The sequence below is a fragment of the Neocloeon triangulifer genome, unplaced genomic scaffold, assembly GCF_031216515.1.
Source record: "Neocloeon triangulifer isolate White Clay Creek 2 clone unplaced genomic scaffold, ASM3121651v1 ptg000020l, whole genome shotgun sequence".
Taxonomy (NCBI): domain Eukaryota; kingdom Metazoa; phylum Arthropoda; class Insecta; order Ephemeroptera; family Baetidae; genus Neocloeon; species Neocloeon triangulifer.
Window position 1 is genome coordinate 119,442 of NW_026775561.1, and position 23,498 is coordinate 142,939.

Below are 23,498 nucleotides of genomic sequence, written 5' to 3' on the forward strand. Positions count from 1 at the left end.
CCTATTAAATCTATATTGTTCTAAAACCTACGAATAATAAAATTTTCTTTCGGGTTTAGGAAACTAATTTTGGAGAAAATAAAGACCCAGAACAGTTTTGTATTCGACAAGCTTTGATATTTATTATATTAAAAGCATTAAAGGATTAACAAAAATTTATGGTTTTCATATACTTCTCTCTCGGCAAAGTTTACACTCTATTATTTTGCTATAATTTCTAAATTAATCTTTCGATAAGCTTCAGATACATAAAATATAAGCAGTAAGCACAGTCGACATTAAAACACAACATGATGCTGTCACTATTACTTGCAAACCAACTGCTCGTTATTACTTTAATCTCGAAAATTGGAACAAAATTCACATAACAATAATAAAATGTTACAGTAAGAAGCAATTTGATTATTTTTATATGTACAGAATATTTCAAATTCAAACAATAATCAGAGCATGAGGATTGAAAGGGGCAGGATTAAACAACAAAATCAAAATTATCTTATGATTTAAGGAGAGGCTTTGGCAGAAAAATGGCCTGATCAATTTTAATGGTAATTTTTCTCTACATTAGCATTGGGCTTTGGATGTCAGTTCCAAGAAGATATAGCAAGAAAAATTTAATTCATTGGGAGAAATGAATTTTTGAAATTTAACACGGGTTCATCTTATGGGAATTTTCTCAAATAATTTTTTTTCTCAAAATTGGCCCGATCAAAATTGATAAAAATTACAGAAAATCATGTTCATATCACCCCAATTTAGATAGAAAAATAAAATCATAAGGTCAGTCGACATAAAAAATTTACATTGATCTTATGGGAAAAGGTTGAGAAGTTTTTTTTACAGTGTAGATGTCATAAGCTCCTCGTTAAAAAAAAATGTTCTTGACATGCGAGACAATTATAAAAATAGCACATAAAAATCGATTAGAACACTCATTAAGGAAAAGTGGACCTGGATGCATTCGTTATTGCGCTACATACACAGCCGCACTGACGGTGGCGCCAAAGACGGTGAAGCTCGGTCCTTGCCTGCCATGGATGGTGTCGATCTTCTTCCAGGAGTTGTTGGTGGTGTCGTGGGTGAAGAGGGACGCGAGGCGAGTTTGACCGTTGCCAACGGTGACAAGGAGACAGGCCCGATTGAAGACGAGCTGGCCTACTCTTACAGTCGGTGGGAAATCTTGGTCAACTGTTCCTTCGTGGGCGCAGCGTCCCAGTCGAACAGGGCATCCCACCACAAACCCTGTGGGGTTGACAACTTCGATGCGGGTGAGCTGCCCGGCACACTGTAAATTGTACCAAAATTAAGATTTTTTTAAATTCAATTTGTAAACTAAATAACAACCTCAGTGCACGCCTCGCTCGAGTGAATGCTGCGGCATCCTGAGGCCACGTGGTCCTGCAGATGCTCGAACGGGAGGGTTGTTTTTCTGCCGATGCGCGTTGAGAGATTTGAGCATGATTGACAAACGTGGTAGATCATGATGCTGGTGATCCCTGAGCCCCAGACAAAGTCCAACGGCAACAACTTCCTCTCACCAACGCCCTGCAAGCATCCAGGGTGTCTCTGCATCCTGTTGAAATTTTTTCAATTAGTTACAAATCAATTGTAAAGGGGAAAATACTCGCATTTCAACCGCAATGGACGATCGAAGTTGCTCCATTTGCGTCGAAATTTGTCCTCGCGTCCTGATGGCCTGCTCACAAAAGTCTCGGACAAAATCTCCAGCAAAGGTTGTGACGGAGCGAAGGAATCCAATCGAACCCTGTAACACACGAATCATCAATTTCAATTCTCAAATAATAAATGGAAGGTTCGCAGTAAAAATGAAACACAAAATTTAAGCTGCCATCCAAAATATGGTTGATACTGAAGTTAGCTTTGATAACAACAAAGAAACAACGCACATTTTCTCGGCGCCTCCCAGGAACGTTTCTTTTCTTTTAAATTCCTCTTCTATTCTTAATTCTTTACTTTTAACTCTAAATTCAATGGAAGCTCAACAGGATTCCAATTTTACAAAGCAATTTGAAAATAACAAAAAAAGAAAATAAAAGTGAAAATACTCACCATGACCACAATTTGCACCAGCATATGCAGGAAGGTATCTAAAGCAGCGAGATCTTCAACTGCAACACTGTGATTGGGGATTCCTGCCCCTGTCAAGCTCGCTCTCAGGCTGGCCGGCTGGACTGCAGGGACTGCAAAAGAAATTGTCATTTAAAGATTCTATTTGTGTGTGTAAATAGTCACTGACCGGCCGCGTCTTCAAAGTTCCTGTTCTCAGGCAGACGGATTCTGGTGTCGGCCAGCACTAAAAATATAAGGAAAATCACAAATAAGGATGACTCTGGACTTTTCTTACTAAAATATGGTCTTAAATTTTCAAAAATTTGTATTCTGATAAACAAATTGGGGTCAAATTAAAGAGTCGAGTCACCAGACAGATTATTATTGGCTCTTACGGGAAAAAGTGTTGAGCCTACTTGAATTCGTGGATTTGGAGCCAAAAATGGCAAACAATAGTATTTTCAAATAGATTACCTAGTTGCAGTATGTGCTGAGGAATTTGATTGGACGTGTTTTGCTGTTGGCCTTCCATGTTGTCGGACGAGTTCAACCTTTTTCAACCCCGCCTCAAGTGCCTTTTGTAGGGAGACAAAAGTTGTGGATATGCGATGGGCCTCGATTACTTTCACACCGGGGGAACTAGACAGAAAAATTAATTAATTAGTTTTAAACCATATTATTTCACATTAAAAAACAGTGTTCCCAAAAAATCTACTAAAGTTGCCATGTAAAATTGAGTGGCAAAAGCAAATAATAAAAGTGACTTGGTTCCTTCTTTCGCTCAAACGTCCCATCAGGAAAAGTAAAACATCTTTGCCTGAATTACTGTGGCAGCAGTTTTGGTAAATATTTCTGTCGGCCTCATTGGACTTTAACAAATGTGAAAATTTTTAATTATTTGAAGAAAATAATTGTTTGCAGCAATTTATAAATTCACAGAGGGCTCAAAAATCAGCTTTAAGAATTAATTTTTGTCTCTAGCGCCAATGGAAGCCGAAGATGCTGATCAAAATGGGCAGATTTCTGCTCTATCATGTTTATGTAGCTTAAGTTTGATCAAATTTGTTGCTTTTCGAAACCAATTCGTAACTTTTTATTTCCGAAAGTTGTATTTTCAATATGTCAACTTCCAGCAGCAATGACCGCCAAATACTAAACCAATGATTATTACGGTCTGTTGATGAATAAAAATAGTGATTAATATAACAAATGGTAATGATTTAATCTAAATTATCAATCTTTGATTTAAATTGATTTCAATTGATATATAATATAAATATATGGCCTCTCATTAAAACTATGATACACGACCATTAAAAAATTATTAATCAATAAAAATAAGATTTAATCAATTGCGATTCATTAATTTGATACATCCAAAAGTACTTCAAAACGAGTTTTTTTTATTCGGAGAGCATCAACTTTTCAGTTCTGTTAGTGAAAGTATGAATCAAACTTTATTTTTTGTCTTAAATTTCAAACAGATCTACCATCAAAGTCCACTGCCAAATCGCAGACATTGCTGGAAAAATTCCTGACAGTTGGACTTTGGCCACATCAAAAATTCCAGTATTGACACTTGAAAAATGCGCGAAATGTAGAGCGCGCTGGACGCCGCCGCAAATTCCGTTCGCTCTTGCAAGGAGTTGAAATTCAGCTGCCAAAGACGATGCCTTCTAGAAAGTGCTTTTTCACAAAATTTAATCCTAATTTTAAAGAATTCGCTATTAACACCATGATAAATAAAAATGCTTTAGTATTTATTTCAAATTTGCTTTTAAAGTTGCGTTTAAATTTTTGAGGATTTATCAAAGTTGATTTAATTACGAAATTCAAAAATAAATAATTAAAGAGCGCGCATCGATTTTAAAAAATATTGAACAAAAACACTTCTTTTTTTTTTATTTTCTCATCTCTTGATATCAATTCAAGTTTTCGATCATTTTTATAATTGCACGATCAAATTGATAAATCGAGCATTTTACAAAGCGTCATTAAATTAATGACGGTCCTTGTGATTTAATTCAATTTCTCTTCTAATAAATCTTCGATCAATTTGCTGAAAAAAACTTTTGATTCTTCAATTTTCCTATTAATTGTAGCTGCGTGTTTTTGCAGATCGTCATGAAACGTACAAAATTTAATCAACTTCCTCGGCGAATAATTTATTTGAATAAGTCGACCTACGAATTTGCAATAGTGGCCGAGGTCGTAGGGCACAGTTCAAGGCCACCTTTTACAAATTAGACTGGCAAATTTTTTCGCAAATACAAAAATTAAAGAAATGAAGAGATCGGGCTTTTCCTCGTTGCAGAAAAATTGTTTTTATTCAAAAACAAATGGCTCTACCAGTTTCGGTCACGGTCTGCGACCCTATTTCAAATAGCTCAACACGCGACTGAATTTGGCCATTCTTTTGCCTGGTCAGATGCAACGGTTATTAAATTCGAACAAAATCAATCAAAAAGAAAAGTGCTGGAAGCAATGGCAATGGCATGCGGTAATAATGTAATAAGCCAACCGAGCCACCAATTCGATCAAAGGTGGATGTCCTTTTTGAGAGAGGAAGCAAACAGCTTTTTCTCGAAAACGCATAATGTGCCCGACGTCATTCGGCGCCCCCGTGGTCGGCCGCGCCGCGCGCTAATCACCCAATAAAGATCACCTCCCCCAATCAATCTGTCTTTAGCTAGCTCATTCTTGTATTAGCCAGCGAGCAGCGCGTTTGCTCATGAAATAGGTTGGTACCTGAATTTGTTAGTTTTTAAGAATTTAATTTTTTATTTAAAATGTGGTGTTTTTTCAATTTGCTGATTTTTTGTATTTTTCTTGCTCATGAAATAGGGTCGCAGACCGTGACCGAAACTGGTAGAGCCATTTGTTTTTGAATAAAAACAATTTTTCTGCAACGAGGAAAAGCCCGATCTCTTCATTTCCATGATCATCTCCTCGAGTGTCAACTTCTTCAAACAAACAAAAATTAAATATTAATTGAGGGGTTCTGTTTCAAAATGTGTGGTCTGGACCTTCAAATTGAAAAAGTTGCCAGCGTCCCAATTTAAATACAAAATAAAGAAGAAGAAAAATTGTTTGGAAAATTTTCCAACTTCTATAAAAATAACGGAATTTTGTTGCTGCACTTTTCGCACATCCATCTCTTCATTCTTGTAATAATTCTAACAAGTTGATATAAATTTTCTCTACAGACATTTATATGGAAACGTCATGCAAACTAACAAGAGCTCGAATTGTTCAAATATCTTGTTGGATCAAGTTCGATTTATTTTCTTCCACAGGGCACGCCAAATGTTGGAATTCGGTGCTGCGAATGCCGAGAATTTGTGTAAATCACGAAGCAAAAAATTCAAACGGTGATCAAGGTCGAAATTGCAAGCGAGCTGAACATGCAATTCGAGGAATGCACCTTGATGACGACGAAATTTAAAAAATAGGAGTTCTTATACAATTAATTATACCTTAAGCGAAGCGTCTGCAGACTTGGCGAGCCTTCGAGGACGAAGTTGTTCAACGCGCTGCTTTTGTGGCGAAGACGGATTTGGATCTTGTCGGGCGGACGGTGCGGCGGAAAATCTGGAATCTGAACCTGTCAGGAGAGACGTCGACGCCACTCCTCACTCTGCTGCTCTGAGGCCTCTGAGCCCTGAGGTCTGCGCCGCGCCAGCCGCCAAGTGAAATGGAGCTCCAGCGCCCTCACCTCTGCAGTCACACCTGCGAACCACATTTTCTGTTAGTTCAATTCTCGCCCTGTGGGTGGCGCAAGCAGGTGAGATGTGAGGACAACACTACAACGGAGGGAGGAGCCTAAGAGCGCCTAGCACGGTGGAGATAGGGAGTCTCCTCCCTTGTTCACATTCCCTATTTAGCAATACTTCAGCCTAGCAAACATGCAAATTTTTAAGAACGGGGTTAAAAACACCGGGACCCGGTGTGAAAATGACGTCAATATGTTATAAACACCGGGATCCGGTGTGGAAAAAATTTGTCAATATGTTATTTACACCGGGAAAAAGTAGAGGCGGTTTTTAACCAAAATGCAATACCGATAACCGTTCAACATTGAGAACCGCAAACGTTTCAAGGGCTTTAATTTGAAAATATTAATTCTTCAATAAATTTTTCCCTTTAATTTCGTGTGCGCGCATTTCACCGATCGTAGACCACACCTTTTGTAGGCAACTCCGTTGTGGGTTTGCGAGCTTCGGGCTGGAGGCGCGCTCGCCCGAGAACGTGGTGAAGGCCGGCTCCGGGCGGGATAAAAGGGCGGGGATCGTGGGGGGGCTCCTGAGCCCCCCCACGAACACAGCCGCCCTTTTGTCCTCGCCCTGCGCACGGCCTTCCCCACGTCCTCGACCTCGCTGCGCCTCCACCCCTCGCTCGCGGCTTCTGCAAAAATTAATCTTGGGGGTTGCCCAACTCCGAGTTGCCGGATCGTGGGGTGCCTACAACTTCGTCTGCATGCTCGTTGGTGAAATTAAAAAAAAAGGAATATGTATGCATAATTTGAAATAAAATATGGAATTTTCATGAATATAAATTTTCGGTATAGTTCGAAATCTTGAAAAAAATTAATAAAGTATTTCTAGACGTGGATTTGAACCCGCCAACCTGTGCTTTGGAAGCGGGTGCGTTATCGCGACACTGCTACCGCTTGCAATGATGGTGAAATTTATTGGTATTTATCGTTCCGTGTTTCAGTACCGGTTGCGATTCTCAACCGGTAGTGGAGAGTCGGTTTTTTGGCATTGCAATAATTGGTCGTTTTTTCCCGGTGAAAATAACATACTGGCGCCAGCATCACACCGGGTCCCGGTGTTTTTAACCCAAATTTTTTTTAATTGTACATTTGACATTTGCTGGACTTTTGAATAAACTTTTGCTGATCCAATTTGCTTTTTCAATTTTGGATTTGCAATTAAAGTGAGCAACGCATTTAACATTCCATATTAAATTGAGTAGCTCGGACAGTCAGAAGAAAAGAAAACTCACCCTTTTGCCGGTGTGTTTCGCGTTGGTTTCGCCAGGACTATCACGGGTGACCTCAGGTGGAGGTTGTTGAGGGGAAAGGCGGGGGACTCGCTTAGAGACCCTGGTTTTTCCTCCAAGGCACGGCGGCGGGTCGGGCGCCGTGATCCAGCGCGCCCCTCTGCGGGGGTGGCGCAGGTGAGGACGGCTTACCCTGGCAACGCCGCAACCCGGCCGAGCCAGGGCGGCGCGGCCGTACCGCGGGTCACGCGCCCCCACCACACCCCGAGGGCCTCAACAGGGGCTTCGACGAGCAGCTCCAGAATGTCGACGGCCAACTGCGTCTGAATAAATAAATAAATATTTTGCAACTTATTCTTCAGCACAAGATCAAACTCCAACATTCAAAGGTTTTGATGTTATTCTTTTTAATATATTTTAAAAGCCTACATCAGGAGAAGAATGATATTTCAAAGCCAAATTTCATCCTTTTTTCAAAATTTTTTGTTCAGAAAGTTTCCCATTCTGAATCAATCAAGTTTTTGTAAAATAAATTGTGTTTGTTCAAATGAAGCACTACAAGCTTCAGTTTCAAAACCACTCCTAAAAGATTGAATTTAATTTTTTACTTTTAGCATAATATTTCCTATAATTTCTTAAGAACCAAGGCGAGATTCAAAAAGCACCTTTAATTTTCCGTCAGTCTAATTTTTTGCAACTTGCACAATTTATTACTTGAAAATGAAATAACAGGGCAACATGCTTGCTGCTTTATGCGAGGTTCAACTTAACAACAGCAAAAAATGTTTTACAACAATTTTTATACGATATATTTGTTTTAATTCAAATTGATTCAGAAAAAAATGACAATATTTCAAATCATTGTAATTCTCTCCGAGAATTTCAAGTTTCAAGGAACTTATGCCAATTTAAAAGTAGAATGGAAATAATAAAAATTTTACACTTAACCCTTTATAATTGTTAAATTTTCTGAGGCTTTCGAAAGCTCATTAAATTTCTCATCAATCGGTGTTTCCGTCATTTTGAAGACATAGAAAATTTTACTGGTAAAATACAAAACCTTTTAAAGTTTAAAAAAACCAAAGGAATTAAAGCATGGCAAGTCTCAAAGCACAAGTTGCGGACTTACCAGTAATCTTGGTGGCCGATTTCTTGCCGAAGGAGGCCTTGGAGGCGGCAGTGCCAAAGAGCGTGGCCACGGGCCTGGTCTTGCCCATTTGCTGTTGGGGCCGTTGCTGCCGAAATGTTTTCCAAACTGCTCGGCTGCTTCCGAAGGCTGGTGAAGCCGCAGTTTCCTGAGGCGACTCGCAATTTGCATTTTGATGAACTGAAAAACAAACGGTTCTGAAGCGGAATTTTGTTTCGCCCCAGGACGAGTTGCCAAAGGGGACACGGCCCAAACAGGGACAACTGCTGCAGGCTGAAACAAAAAGCAATAATTTTTTAAACATCATTCAATTACATAAAATCGAAGGTCTCTTTTAAATTTGAAAGCTGCTTTTGACCTGGAGACAACACTGATAAGTCTCGGAATTTAAATTACGTTCTGCACTAGGTACTTTGGCGGCAAAAGATCACCTTCAACTTTGACTTTTTAGCCTTTGAACAATGCATCGAATCAAAACCTAAGCCAAGATAACTTCTATTTTCAAAAATCTCCCAATGAACCCAAAATTTGGGAGAAGATTGAGGTTTTCGTACCTCACCCTGCTGGGTTCCCTCGCGTCCGTGCCCACAAGCGAGATTGATGGTTCCCGAAGAGGCCCAAGAGGGCCCTGAGGGTCGGTTTCGCTGGGCAAACCTGGAGCTGGCCAAAGGGACGAGCCCACGCTAAACCTGATTTCAAAACAGGCAGCGTGACCAGACGGTTTTTGGCCAGGATGAGTTGTTTCAACGAACCGCACCGGAAGAGACCTTCAGGAACCATTTCCAGCTTGTTGTTTGCGGCCGAGAAAACTTCCAGGGCGCCCAGCTTGCCCATGCCGGACGGAATGCCCTCAAAGTCAAGCTGGTTGTCGTTGACGTAGAGGCGTCGGAGTGCGTTCAGTTTGCACAGGGCGGCCGGCAACGCGGTCAGCTCGTTTCTGCACAGGTTCAGGTTCTCCAGATTCTGCCAAACCTCTGAATGAAATAATAATAATAAAAGATGAAAGGTTTGATCGCGATTTGAAAAAATACCCATGTTCTGGGGCATGTCGGTGAGTTTGTTGTCGGCCAAGTTGGGTCTTTTCAGATTGGGCAGCGTGAACAAGGCGTCGGGCACTCTCGGAAGGTCGTTTTGGGCAAGGTCCAGTTCCACCAAACTGGTCAGCGCCTCGAGACTGGCTGGAATGTTGTTCAAGGTCCTCTGCGTCGCCCGCATGTGCAAAACCGCCAGCGACTGCAGCGAGGGCAGTTGCCTGGAAAGTAAAAACAAACTTTATAATTTCAAACAAAAAAAGCCCAAAACAATACCTGAACTGGAAGTGGCCGAGGGGGTTGTGGCTCAGGATCAACGTCTGCAGGTTAGCCAGTCTTCTGGTCTGCGGGGGCAGCGTTTCCAGCTGGTTGTGGCTCAGGTCCAGGAAGAGCAGGTCGGTCAGGTGCATGAAGAGGGCGCTCGGCACGCCAGCAATGCTGAAATTTGTCAAAAATTTGTGAAAATCAGGTCGCTTTTGGCCTTTGCTCGCACCTGTTGTGGCTCAGGTTGAGCACCAGCAGCGACCTGGCCGTTTCCATGCCGGCAGGAACCTCCCTCAGGTTGTTGTGGCTCAGGTCCAGGGTGGTCAGTTCCTCCAGCTTGAAGAGCTCCGCAGGCACGCTCGAGGTCTTCACCTTCTTCCGTCGCAAATTCAAACTCCGCAGGCAGTTCAGGTCTGTCAACTCGCCGTACAGACGGTCCAGGTTGTTTCCTTTCATCGACAGGTTTTCCTGAACAAAAGCATTGAAATTTAATAAAAAAAAGAAAAATACTGTCTTACAAGTTTCACGAGTTTCCCCATTTCTTCAGGAACAGTTGACAGATTCGTTTTGTCCAATTTAAGCCACTGGACGCCAGTCATGAGCTTCACGGTGGTTGGAAATTTTCCACCCTAAAATGTAGCAATAATTTTAATTTTTTGTTATGATTGTTGATAAAATCTCGGGCAAGTGAAAAGGGGCGTTGTCGCAGGTGTTTTTTGTTCGCCTGTTTCTACTTGTTGGAGGGAAATTTGGAGGCGGAAAATCAACAAATCGGGTCAAGAAAATCTCCAAAAATGAAGGGACGTGGAATTAAGTCGAAATTTACTCACGCTGAAGTCATTATTCGAGACTGACGAACGACGAACGGCAACACTCCCGTGTTCGCCATCTTTCTTCGCCGCCGATGCTGTTTTGTTTAGGGGGCGGGGCCAGAAATTTTAAACTTCTTGATCTTCAATATGCATTCAGAAAATTTTTTTACACCTTTTATAGTGATCTTTTAGAATGAGATATAAAAATAAATAAAAGTGATTTTTTTTTAATATTTTGGAAAATCTTTTGCTCGACAGCATAAATGAATTATATTTCTCTTTTGGGAACTAATTTTCTGAAAATAAAGACGCAGAATTTTGTATTGAAGAACCATTATAATGACTGATTTTATTACATGCTTTAGGCGCGACACCGGCGACAAATAAATATTTTTGTTGTTTTATTTCTCTTGATATTCTGTTTTAATTTACTTCAAACATCATAGAAATTAGCGGACATAAAAGTATCAAATGATAATAAGACATTTATACAACATAAATTGAAATTCATACTTTCATGCTCGTTACGCTAGATGGGCAAATAGTCTGGTCTTTTTTATCACATTAGTTTCACTTAAGTCACATATTCATAAAAGTTTACAAAAAAAAATGTAAATTATTTTTGCCCATCCATCACTTAATTTAATACAGGATTTGTACTGGACGAAAATTTAAAAATACTCCAAAAATAAAATTAATAATTCACAAAAAGAATATTGTTAATTAGTAAATATCATTTTAAATATTATAAAACGCGAGAGAGCAAGAACAATTCACCATGTTGGAGAAGACAAACTACTTATTAAGATTAAAAGAATTCATACAAACTGTGAGCAGGAGCAGAGTGAGAGTGCGGAGCCAAATTTTGTAGACTTCAAAGAGCGTAACAATGGGAATGGCAAAGATCAGTAATGGAATAGGGAAGGCAAAGCGTGCGTCACATCTGACATCTGCTAGACCAAAGTCGAGTTGGCGTCGTAGTAGACCGAGGTATTTGAATCTAAAAAAAGAGGGGTTTAATTGTGATTTCAAACTAGTAAATCGAATGCAACAAACCTTCAGCAGGTTCAGGATTGATGCCAGAATTGAGAGCAGAGGATTGCGTGGGAGGAAACAAGGAGGCAGAGGCAGCCGGTCTCACTTTAGGGGCAGGCTGAGCAACGCTGGCCGGGGCAGTGACTGGAACAAAAATTGGAGCGAGTTACTTTCGAGGCTGGTGGGATGAGGCAGAAGGAGATTCTCTGGCATTTTTTTTGTTGCAAGTCAACAGTGGAAAATAAAAGTATTAAAAATGTCAATACCTTGGCCAGGCTCCTGCTTGTTGAGGCGCGGGGACCGCCTCAGCGGCTTCGTGGGGGTGACTTTTTCCTGGCACCGATCTGGTTCAGTCACAGCTTGCTGGACAGGTCGAGGTACAAAATTCTGCTCTGCAACCGGCAGGTATGGCATAATTAATTATAGATCCATCAACAGCCTCCACAATTATAAATTATCAAAGGTTTCAATGATAAAATATTTTAAAATTTATATTAAACTTATTAATGAACCAATTTGATTATCAAGAGGAGACTTTTCCATTCTCAATACAAGAAAAAACAAAAAATTTACAAATATAAACTTTTTGCATTAAAATGTAGAATTATATTAGATAAATCCTCACCATGTCGAAGAGTAGCAAATCGGGCGTCTTGTTCAATCCAAATGACGTAAGTCTTGACCAGGGTTTTGGCAGGAATATCCCCATGTTTGACTCTCTTGGATCCCAGAGCCTTGAGAAACAAGTCACTCTGGTCGACGTTAGGTCCGGAGGCCTGCTCAACAAGGTGGACTAATGTCTTCTCCTTTCCAAGCTTCTCTAGTGCTTTGAACTCGAGTCCTGTCATATGGTCAATCCTAGACACAAAATTATTTCATCAGTTTAACAAACACAACAAATTAAACGTTCATTTAAAGGAATGCTGCTAAAATTTGGAAAAATGGCCTCCTCTGCTTGCCGCTCTATGGTTGCTTCAAGTGCACAGCGACCGCCGAAATTGAGAGAAAAAGCTTTTCCTGCACCAAAAGTTCATTTCAATCTCAAATTTGCCATAGTAAATTATCATTTCAAAGGCTAACAGTGTGCTTTTCTGGAGGAAAAACAAAGTCTTGTCATTTTTTTTGTGCATTTTACTTTTATAAAAAACATTTAACTTTTCACTTCGACAGAAAACATTTAATTAAAGTTGGTTTTTTCCAGAGTTCATAACAAGAATGTCACAAGACAAAAAAGCAGTGTTGCAAAAATTTCCTCATAATTATCCCATTTCGAAGAAAATGAGACAATTGTGTGCAAGAACAATTTCAAATTGTTTCTATTTATTTTTTTGTTTCGTGACCTACGAACCCAAAGTACATATCATAGGGGGTCAATTTGGAAAAAAACACTGGCCGCAATGTTTGGTTTGCCACAAACAAGGGTAAGTAAACCGCGGCCAATCCACACTTGGCTGGGATTGCAAATAATTTGAAGTCTCTTATGAGACTCGTGGACCGAGGTGGCCGAATCATTATAATTAAATTTTAATTTCAAGGGCTCAAGCCGACCCAGAGCCTCAAAACAAAATAAAGGCTTCAGCGTTTGATTTCTTTTACAAGTCGGCTGCCAGCTCTGAACGCAGCACCCGCTGATTCTGCTTTTTTCTCTTTCAAATGTGAGACGAATTCTCGCTCATCAGTCATCATAATAAGCTTTCACTAATTACCGTGGACTCCTCGGTGACGCCATTCCGGGTGGTTTTTGGACTCGGTTGAAGACAAACGGCGGCCGTCTGGAAGAAAACAGAAAATTTCACTTTTATAACATTTATTTCAAAATTTCATTTGTAAAGTAAATATATTTGCCCTTAAATGTTGATATTATTAACTTATCGAGTGGCAAAAGACAATTGTAAGTCAGATTTCAATCGAGCTCGCTCGACAACTGCAGCAACACGGCCCGATAATTTTATCCGAGACTTGCGAGTTCCGACTTTTGGAATCAAACATTTCTCACATAAAAAATTTTATCGGAAATAATGACAAGTTTTAGGTTAAAATTGTGAAAATGTCGCTGGAATTTGGGCATGTAAGAGGAATTTTGAAAAGCTTGCTTAAAAATTAAAACAGAAAGAAAGCATTTTCACGTGCTTTCGTAACTTTTCACTGCAAACAACTTTCCTGTTGACCTCGAGGTCGTGAGTCGATGTTCAAGGTTACTAATGACCCCGATGAACAATCGGGATGGCACGTTTTTCCTAATTTTTGAGATATTTTCACCCATGAAAAATTGGCTGCTTTTAAATTACTGAAATTTCAGATTTTTAATGAATTTGTGATAAAATGAAGTGAATTTTGCGGTATTTTAAAATTATCACATTTCCATTATTAAAAAATGTAATATTTTCATTCGGATACAAAATTGAATAAAAGCACAGACGGAAGAATAAGCAATTTAGTCGGAAACATGATAAATCATGATGGGAAATATATCTTTACATGTGAAGAAGTTCCAGTGAAATTATCAATAAATTAGTTCCAGAAATCAAATTCCTATAGAAGCAGCTGTATCGTAATAATTATCGCAAGGGATTATTTTAGATTTATTTAAATCATTTTTTTTATGCGAAAGGTTTTGATTTCAAATAAATTCTCTTGACAATTTATTTCGCGTTGCAGGAAATAATTTTTTTTAATCTTTTATTATTTCAAGAAAAAAAAATCATTGTAAAAATTAAATTTTCCCAAATAAAATGAGCTGCTGCGACGACGAGCGGTGAGAGCAGCCGCAGCACTATAATCAGAGTAGGCGAATTGTTCCACGCAGAGTTATTTGATGCATCTCGTGACACGCCACGTGTTACGCGGCCACTTGTTCCACGCAAGTAAAAATTTACGGAGCAACTTCGATAAAAGATATCAACTTATTTAAATATTCTTATTCCGTAATTTCAAACAAATTTCTCTAACCAATCCAAATTTTCTCCTTTGATTTCAAATCAATAATTACTGCTTCAGTTTAAATTTTTGTTTCGTTAATGCGATCAAAAGAATTGCGTTTGTTAAATTTTGAAGTTAATCGTTAACCAATGAAGAATGGTTGCAATTTTTTCCCGCTAAATTTGGATATTATTAGCTGAATCGAATAGGAAATTTTAAAAAGTCTACTTTCAGCAGCAATGACCGCACCAAATAAGCAAAATTGTATATTATTTTTACCATCACTTTATAAAAGAAATTTACATACAAGCTGGAAATGATTATTGAAATTTTTAATCGATTCAGAAATGAAAAATTCAATTGTGTTATTAAAATAATAATTAATAACCATTAAAAAATGTAAAAAAGATCGTATATTTTTTAATAAAAAAAAATAAATTCTATTCATATCAATGAACTTTTTTATTTTTAATTCTTGTACAACCAAAATAATTTGAAACATATTTATAGTCGGAAAGTAAAAACTTTCCACCAGCGCCAAGTTTAATTCTAAATCAAACCTAATTTATTGCGTCCCGTCAAATTTAAAAAAAGGTCGTTTGCGCAATTTCTATCAAGACGGTGTTCGGTGAATACATCGGACGCATGAAAGTTTACCAAAAAATTGCAGACATTTCTGAGGAACATTGATTCTGGCAAATGCTGGCACCTGAGAAATGCGAGTGACGAATTTGAGACAAACAAAAGCTTGCTTGGAACGCAACCGCCGCCGCCGCAAATTTTGTTCGCAAGCACAAGACATTTTTTCCACTAGTTCAGCTTCCAAATGACAATTCCTTCTAGAAAGTGCTCAGCAATTCAATTCTTATTTTAATGCATTTAATATTTTGCAAGTTAAATAATAAAAATGTTCTGAATGACTTAATATTTTTTCAAAATTAATTTAAAGTTGATTTAATTACGAAAGAAATGAAAACCATCGAAATGAAATGTTTGAAGAGCGAAATTCAATGTTAAGTTCAGTATTTTTGGTGTTTTGTAAAACGTTTCTTGTCGTTTCAATGTCTCAAGCCGCGGTCTTTTTTCACAGCGGCTGGCGAAGCTGAGGAATCAAAATTTGATTTGCCCTCCCAAAATAAAAATACCCTCGACAATTCTTCCCATTTCGAACGTCTCTTGTAATAATTAAAGAACTTATTAATTACAAAACTTTAGAGTCACTTCACGAACGATTTTTACATTCGATAAATATAAAGGGCAGAATTAAAAATGCATTTTGGAAAATATCTGACACGCTCGGAAATTGATGCGTTCAGTGAGCAAATGCGAGATGGTCGCGCAAAAAAATTATTCAATCCATTGATGCGATTTTTTAGTAATTCAATGCGTCGCAATTCAATTTGAACAAATTAATCTTCTTTAATTAATTTATAAAAGCAAATGTGGAGTGCCAAGAATTAAAAGAGATGAAAAACGAAATGATGAAAATTTATCATTTAAGCAACCGTGAAACGTAACTTTAATTAATTTTTAATTAACTTGAGCCAGAGAGTTTTGTCTTGGCCACGCACAAAGCGGCCGCCGCGAAAAAACACACATTTGATATTTACAATTTTGCAAATCGTTCAATTAAAATTCAAAATATCAATACAAAAAGTAATTTTTTTTAAATTATTATCCTAACAATTTCATCTCATTTATATATTTCCGTAATTTTCAATAGAATTTCAAGGAATGTAGACTCACAACTTGGTTTTTCTCTTTAATTAATTATTTACTTAAATTTCAGAATCATTTTACCATCCAATAATAGTTTTTTGCTGAACTAAAATTTCCTTTATTTAGAAATCATAATTTTTTTACGTGTATAATCGCGGCAATGTGCAAAAGCCAAATTAAATAAACGCGGTATAACGAGAAATTTGTCACACTCTGTCAATCGTGGACGCTTCAAGCGCACGAAAATCCAAGAAATTCGCCTCAACCGGGGACGAAAGCCGTAATTTACTTTCGGCGTTGTCAAGCATGTTCGCAGAAATCTGACAAAAAATCCAAAAAGTGCGAAAGGTTGGAATTTGGTCTATGCGGGCAGCAAGAACAAATAATACAAAGGGAATGCACCGAAAAGTTAAATTCCAAATGAAAAGCAATCTGCTTATAAAAAAATGAAAACGCGGTAACAATTACGGTAATTATCGTTGTTTAATTAACAAAATAATTATGATTTGCCATACCTTCAAAAGGGTTCCGCGGAGGCTGAGTCGCGCTTGTTGCGTTGACCTTGCTGGTCTTTGGTGTTGGAACGCTGGATCGAAGTAGAGAACAAAGGGCTCGACTTGATTGCGGGCGAGTGTGGTGTGGAATGGCAGAGACTCGGACAAATTCGAGAACGATCTGTAGCCGCACACACTCTCTGAGTCTCTGAGAGCCGCGCCGGTCGGTGTCGCGCCAAGGGTGGTGGTGCGCCAGCGCCCTCACCTCTCCACGGCACACCTGCGAACCAAATTTTCTGTTAGTTTAATTCTGGTGTGGAATAATTATTTTATTCCTCTCTTAATTTGTTTTTTTTTACTGTGGCTGTGTCATCGGAGAACTTCATTGTTTTTTTTTATTATTATTATTCAATTAATTTTCGGCTTACAATTAAATTCATTTTTTAAGGGCTTTCTTTTTAGTTATTCTTTTTTGATTTCTGGCAATTGTTTTAAGTTGAATTCTTACAAATAAATCTTGCATTTATTTTAAATTTAAAGTAGCTTTAAATTTACAAATAATTATTATAAATTCAATTGGAATTAGCTTGTACAATTCATGGGATTCCAATTCACTTTAAGGGAATTTATAAAGGCATTTTAGAATTCAACTGCAGATTCACAGAACTTTCTAGATGCATCTAGGAAGTTCTCAATGTAAATCAAATGGGTGGGTGGGTTTTGCGCGACCCTCCCAGGGCTGCTACCCGCGCTATAAAAGGCGCTCCGTCCGCTGGCTCGATGCAGAAGGCTGACAGACCTCAGAGAAATCAGAGGTAAAGCTTCGACACTCGAGCCAGCTGACGGAGAGCATTAACCCTTTGCTCTCTGTTCGCAGGACACCTGGACACCCAGTGCAGTTTCGGACGCCCGTCCGATCCCTTCGCACCCGTCCGAGCTGTCCCACGGCGCCGACCGCTGTCCTGTCCCGGCGCTGTCTCGTCCGAGAACAGCCGGAAGGCCGACCGCGTCCCGAGCCCCTCGAGAGACACACCTGTGTCCCTCGTACTGTCCCGGATGCGGCTGAGCCGTCCGAAGCCGAACGGAGCAATTTTGCCAGGTAAGAGAGATTTCAATTAGTCTCTCCCTGAGGCCTTCTTTTGGCCGAAAGGTCAAACCACTACGTGAGACGGAAGTACAGCCGAGTGACCAATTGTTTATGTCCCCAGCTCCTTCCTGTCCGAGGAATCGGGCGCCGACGTGGCACGCCGCCAGCGAGCGCTCGGACGAAGGCGTCCGAACGTCCGCCGCCAGAGACCCGCACGCCGTGGGCCCCGGCCGCGCCGAGAGCCGCCGCCGACCTGCAGGGAGCCGTCCGGGTTCCCAGCAAGGACGTTTCCAGGGCAGCCAGCCGGCCTACCCAGGGAACACCGCTCCCCTTTGTTTATTTTCCAAGAGACATTAAACTAACAATTTCGAGTCAGTGAAATTTACCATTCTGCCAGAATTGTTGTGTTAAATAAAGCCCGTTTGTAAGCTGACCCAATTTGTTTTAACAGAATACCCCAACCAATATAATTATTAAACAATTATCAATAGTATTAATTTAAACAATAGATATTATTGAACAATTACCCATTAATAATTTAAATAAAATAGGATTTATTAAACAATTAAATAATCAGTCAGTATAATAATATGCAAACCCCTTACTTGCAACTTATTATTTTTTTGGTTTGCAATAAACTAAATTTGTAATACCAATTCTCGCCATGAATTTATTAATAAATTTTCTTAAATTTCTTAACAAATCCATGATTCTTGCCTTGTCGGTGGCGCCAGCAGGTGGACAAATTTAATTAATCAGAAAGTGAGTTCATTGATTTATTATAGGATCAAACAGGACATAGAACTCCTAACAAATTTATGAGCGAGCTGCATTTTGCCTTGTTTTTAAAAACGTTGTAGCCAGTTGTAGCTTTAATCGCAAGTTGAAAAAGGAAGACCTTTTTTATAAACTAAAAATTAAAATGAAACGTTATCAAAAGTAATGTCTTATAATTTAAAATTTCTGCTGATGCTCATTAATTTTGTTCAAAAGCACTCTAGTTTTGCATTTATTTAATAATTAAAAAAAAAATGATCAATGCTTTTTGCCCACAAGTTGTTGTTTTGCATCGTTAAAAAGCAACTACTTTGAACAGTTCCAAGGGAAATCCTGTTTCAATGTGAAGGGGTTGCTCGGAAAATCTCTAAAAAACTCACCCTCTTTGAAGGTGAGTGTTGCCAGGACTGTCACAAGTGGAGGTTGGAGAGGGGAAAGGCCCGGGGGTAGCCGGGGGGACGCGCTCGAAGACCCTGGTTTTTCCTCCGAGGCGGGGCGGCGGGTCGGGCGCCGTGATCCAGCGCGCCCCTCTGCGGGGGTGGCGCAGGTGAGGGCGGCTTACCCTGGCGACGCCGCAACCCGGCCGAGCCAGGGAGGCGCGGCCGAACCGCGGGTCACGCGCCCCCCACCACACCCCGAGGGCCGCAGGGCGAGGGAGGACGATGGTGTGCATCCAGGGGGTGGTTCTCCTGGAGGAGTTTGACCAATTCAGGGCACAGTCCCTGGCCTGACAGGGGCCTTCACGGAGCCGCTCGTGCACGTCGTCGGCCACCCGCAGGTCCGTCAGCGCCAACACAACGTCCAACGCGTCTGGATTAAAAACAAAAACAATTTAATTATTTTACATAAAAATTTTCAAACAAATTCTTCAGCACAAGATGAAGCTCCAACTCTAAAAGGTTTTAGTTTGCAGTGATTTTTTTAATAAATTTTATTTCTACTGTTTAAAAACCACGCCCAACAGGTTTAATTTAATAATGAAAACTTTGAGCATAAAATTTCCTAATGCTACGAACCACACACCTTAAAATTTCCATCAGTCTCGTTTTCTGAAAATTACACAATTTTTTACTTGAAAATGAAACAACAGGGCAACATGCTTGCTGGTATTCTCGAGGTTCATCTTAACAAATGCAAAAAATGTTTTGCAACAATTTTTATACGATATTATTGTTTGATTCAAACTGATTCAGAAGAAAAAAAAATGAAAATATTTCACATATCATTGTCATTTTCTCCAAGGATTTCAAGCTCCTCGTGCCAATTTTAAAAGTTAAATAGTAATTATTAAAAATATGTCACTTCACCCTCTATTATTGCAAAAGTGTCTGGGGCTTTCGAAAGCTCAATTAAATTTCTTGTCAATCCGTGTTTGAAGACATAGAAAACTTTACTGTGAAAATAAAAACCATTCAAAGTTTAAAATTAAGAGACTTTGAATGATTCAAAAGAAACCAGCACAAGTTGTGGACTTACCAGTGCTCTTGGTGGCCGTTTTCTTGCCGAAGCCATGGGAGGTCTTGGAAGCGGCTGTGCCAAAGGGCGTGGCCGCTGGCCTGGTTTTGCCTTTTTGCTGCCGGAAGCCAGTGTTTTCCAAACTGCTCGGCTGCCTCTGAAGGCACGTGAAGCCGCAGTTTCCAGAAGCAACTTACAATTTCTATTTTATAACTTTAAAACAAATGGGATCTTTTTATGGATGTTGTCGGCAGTGGCTCCGAAGAGGAATTTGTTTTGCCCCAGGACGAGTTGCCAAAAGGACACACCTTGGACAGGGACGACTTAGCACCCAGGCTGAAACAGAAATCAGTGATTTTTAAAGTAAATTTAATCCAAAATTAGTTCAAACTCAAAACTCCCCACTTAAATAAAAAACAAGCTCAGTGGGATGGGGAAAATTGGTGACCATCTTGTAATGAACTAATGAAGCCCAAAATGAGCTAATTTCTTTCAAACTATAAGTTAATATCAACTCAATTTTAATTTTTTGTACCAACAGATCAAGTCAAGGTAAACTTAATATTTGTTGTGCTATCACAAGACAAATTTCTGGTTGTTAAAAAAGTTCCTTTTCGCATGGAGAAATTAAAAACCAAAAGTTCTGAATTTAGGCAGCTAAAAGGTGACCTCCGCCTTCGACCTTTTAGTCTTTAAACTTTGCATCAAAAGCAAAGCCAAAATAACTTCACCTTTCAAAAAGACAATTATTAATTTATAAACATTGGTACATGATTCCAATACACCCAAAATGCAAGCGAATCAAATTGGGGTGAGAAAATAAGAAGCAATAAGAAGGTTTCTGTACCCCTCTGCTGGGGTCCCTTGCAGGCTGACTTGTTCTCGCACTCGTTCGTGCAGGTGCGCTGCTATAGTAGAGATCGATTTGCAAGATGGGCTGGACCGCATTCGTGTCAATCGTGTCCATCCCCACTAGGAGGTTCATGTTGGCCCCGAAGAGGCCCACGACTGGGTTGGTTCGGTGCCCCACAGACTCCGAAGGTCAGATTGGGCAAAGCTGGCGGTGCAACGGGGGACGAATAAAACCTGAGTCAAACACAATTATATTAAGTCACTTCATTGCGAAGAAAATCAAGCAATTTCGAACCTGAGAAGGCAGACTGTTGCTGGGACTGGTCGAAGGCGGGGGTGCCCGACTTGCCCGAGGCCCCGAAAAGGGCTGGTGGCGATTGAGGCCCCTTTCGCCCACCGATTCGGTCGTTGCAGTGGTCGCCGCACAAAAATCACCTCCTCGGCGTCGGCAGACTCGCATTTCGGCGGCCGAACGCCTCATCACCATTTCGGCCGACGATCTGGAGTCAATTATGAGTTCGCAAACGGGCGAATCTGCACAAAATTCGCCGATTTTAGTCCTAACCGAACTTTCAGACGACAAGCAAAAATATTCTTGACTGGCCCCGCGCCCCGCCCCCTAACCCTAAACAAAACACCATCGGCGGCGAAGAAAGATGGCGGACACGGGAGTGTCGCCGTTTGCCAAAAAAGACGCGACGATTTCACGGATTTTGACAGCAGCGTGAGTTTATTTTGATTTAATTTTTCGTCACTTCATATTCAGTGATTTCCTTGACCCAATTGTTTGATTTTCCGCCTCCAAATTTCCCTCCAACAAGTAGAAACAGGCGAACAAAAAACACCTGCGACAACGCCCCTTTTCACTTGCCCGAGATTTTATCAACAATCATAACAAAAAATTAAAATTATTGCTACATTTTAGGGTGGAAAATTTCCAACCACCGTGAAGCTCATGACTGGCGTCCAGTGGCTTAAATTGGACAAAACGAATCTGTCAACTGTTCCTGAAGAAATGGGGAAACTTGTGAAACTTGTAAGACAGTATTTTTCTTTTTTTTATTAAATTTTAATGCTTTTGTTCAGGAAAATCTGTCGATGAAAGGAAACAACCTGGACCGTCTGTACGGCGAGTTGACAGACCTGAACTGCCTGCGGAGTTTGAATTTGCGACGGAACAAGGTGAAGACCTCGGGCGTGCCTGCGGAGCTCTTCAAGCTGGAGGAACTGCCCACCCTGGACCTGAGCCACAACAACCTGAGGGAGGTTCCTGCTGGCATGGAAACGGTCAGGTCGCTGCTGGTGCTCAACTGTGCTCAACCTGAGCCACAATCTCCATAAATCCAAGGGCTGAACCAGGTCAAATTTCCCATTTCTGCTTCAACATCGAAACCGAACGGAAACTGAGTCTGGAGACGACCGTGCTCGTCGAGCCCTACACCGTAATTCGGCCTCACTTTTGATTTGCAAATTTCTTACTGAAGTTTCGCAGCTGCCGGACGGCCGAGTCATCAAAGTGGGTGGGGAGCGATTCGAAGCGCCCGAGGCTCTCTTCCAGCCTCACCTCATCAAGGACAAGGTGGGCAATTTTTAACTTGATTAAAGCAAAAGTTAACCATTTGGACAAAAATCAACAGGTATCGCCGAACTGGTGTTCAACACCATCCAGACGGCGGACATTGACATGCGCTCCGAGCTGTACAAACACATTGTCCTGTCAGGAGGCTCAACCATGTACCCCGGTCTTCCAAGTCGACTCGAACGAGAAATCAAACAACTCTATCTGGAGCGGGTCCTAAAAAATGACATAGATAAACTATCTGTGAGTCTTTTCTATTTTCCGTGATATCAAAATTTGATTTGCAAAATTTTGCAGAAATTCAAAATCAGGATCGAGGACCCGCCGAGGAGAAAGGACATGGTGTTCATCGGAGGAGCCGTTCTGGCCGAAGTCATGAAGGACAGGGAGACGTTTTGGATGACGAGCGAGGAGTACCAGGAAAAGGGCGTCCACGTCCTCAGCAAACTCGGGGCGCGCTCAAATTAATTAATTCGAGGCCATTTCTACTCTGCATTTACCTTTCCTGTGTTAATCATTTGTTTTTTTTGTCACTAAGCAATACTCTTTTGTAGGTTTTTTTTTTTAAATTTAAAAAAAATGTTTGAACAAAGATAATTTTTATGTTTCTTTTTCAGCTGCACCTTTTTTGTAAAGCAAAACTAGTACCAAATGCTAATTTGCATAATAACATTTTCCTTTAAAATAAAATCGCAATTGATTTGTATGTTTTGATCTTTCTGCTATTTTCATCCTTGATGTGATGTTTCATTTCTTTTTGTATTAGCGAAAAAAAAATAATAAGAAATCTTTTGATCCTGTTGGGTGCCATAATATTGTCAAGTTCACTGAACTCTTCGTTTGGTTCATTTCTGTCAAAATCAGAACTTCATGATTTTGTAGATCAAAAAAATTAAAGTGATTATTTTACTATAAACCCTATAAACCTTTGGTTATCTTTTGTTCCACAACATAAGAATTTTAAATTAGTATAAGTAACATATTTTTTGCTGGAAACAAATTTTACAATAAAACTTTAGCATACGATAACACCGAACCATCTGCACCAAACATAAAACAAAGGATGGACTGGGATGGACCTAATTTATTTTGGAAGATTTGACACGCAGCTTTCCAAGGGTAGCAAAAAGTGGCGCTGCAGTCGGCGGGTCATCCTATATCGTTGAGTCGCGACAGCCAATCAGAGGGCGGTCGAAGATGTTTCGGCCGTAGCCACATTCTATCTTTGTTGGACAGCAAAATGCAAAATCCAC

At 40.0% G+C, this 23,498-nt stretch overlaps 2 protein-coding genes and 2 long non-coding RNA genes across 4 annotated transcripts; 1 reads left to right on the plus strand and 3 right to left on the minus strand.

Annotated features, from left to right (window-relative positions):
* Positions 1 to 5,552: 5,552 nt before the first annotated feature.
* LOC132203871 (protein flightless-1-like) lies at positions 5,553 to 10,409 on the minus strand. Its single transcript, XM_059632022.1, has 10 exons — positions 10,347 to 10,409; positions 10,035 to 10,145; positions 9,746 to 9,984; positions 9,529 to 9,690; positions 9,253 to 9,473; positions 8,979 to 9,195; positions 8,776 to 8,910; positions 8,204 to 8,494; positions 7,078 to 7,397; positions 5,553 to 5,799 (listed from the first exon to the last, which is right to left on the minus strand). Coding segments are annotated over exons 2-9 (1,347 nt in total). The 5' UTR covers positions 10,116 to 10,145; positions 10,347 to 10,409; the 3' UTR covers positions 5,553 to 5,799; positions 7,078 to 7,396.
* A 584-nt stretch (positions 10,410 to 10,993) lies between these two features.
* Positions 10,994 to 20,005, minus strand: LOC132203820 (uncharacterized). The gene is made up of 8 exons (XM_059631915.1): positions 19,836 to 20,005; positions 18,740 to 19,169; positions 16,517 to 16,775; positions 13,070 to 13,135; positions 11,989 to 12,221; positions 11,630 to 11,755; positions 11,385 to 11,507; positions 10,994 to 11,328 (listed from the first exon to the last, which is right to left on the minus strand). Exons 4-8 carry the CDS (start codon positions 13,090 to 13,092, stop codon positions 11,282 to 11,284), a joined length of 552 nt encoding a protein of 183 aa, XP_059487898.1. The 5' UTR covers positions 13,093 to 13,135; positions 16,517 to 16,775; positions 18,740 to 19,169; positions 19,836 to 20,005; the 3' UTR covers positions 10,994 to 11,281.
* Positions 20,006 to 20,008: 3 nt separating this feature from the next.
* LOC132203821 (uncharacterized) lies at positions 20,009 to 21,258 on the minus strand. Its single transcript, XR_009442468.1, has 3 exons — positions 20,962 to 21,258; positions 20,662 to 20,900; positions 20,009 to 20,150 (listed from the first exon to the last, which is right to left on the minus strand). It is a non-coding gene; the product is annotated as an uncharacterized LOC132203821 (long non-coding RNA).
* A 59-nt stretch (positions 21,259 to 21,317) lies between these two features.
* On the plus strand, positions 21,318 to 23,156 carry LOC132203956 (uncharacterized). Its single transcript, XR_009442485.1, has 6 exons — positions 21,318 to 21,390; positions 21,592 to 21,702; positions 21,753 to 22,108; positions 22,159 to 22,245; positions 22,304 to 22,488; positions 22,543 to 23,156. It is a non-coding gene; the product is annotated as an uncharacterized LOC132203956 (long non-coding RNA).
* Positions 23,157 to 23,498: the final 342 nt, after the last annotated feature.

Coding starts and splice junctions, on each gene's coding strand:
- LOC132203871 (XM_059632022.1), bottom strand. CDS start 10,115: ATGACTGGCGTCCAGTGGCTTAAATTGGACAAAACGAATCTGTCAACT. Junction 9,985..10,034: donor TGGGGAAACTCGTGAAACTT/GTAAGACAGTAT, acceptor GCTTTTGTTCAG/GAAAACCTGTCGATGAAAGG. Junction 8,495..8,775: donor AGGGAACCCAGCAGGGTGAG/GTACGAAAACCT, acceptor TTTTTGTTTCAG/CCTGCAGCAGTTGTCCCTGT.
- LOC132203820 (XM_059631915.1), bottom strand. CDS start 13,092: ATGGCGTCACCGAGGAGTCCACG. Junction 11,756..11,988: donor ATTTGCTACTCTTCGACATG/GTGAGGATTTAT, acceptor TGCCGGTTGCAG/AGCAGAATTTTGTACCTCGA. Junction 11,508..11,629: donor CAAGCAGGAGCCTGGCCAAG/GTATTGACATTT, acceptor TTTTTGTTCCAG/TCACTGCCCCGGCCAGCGTT.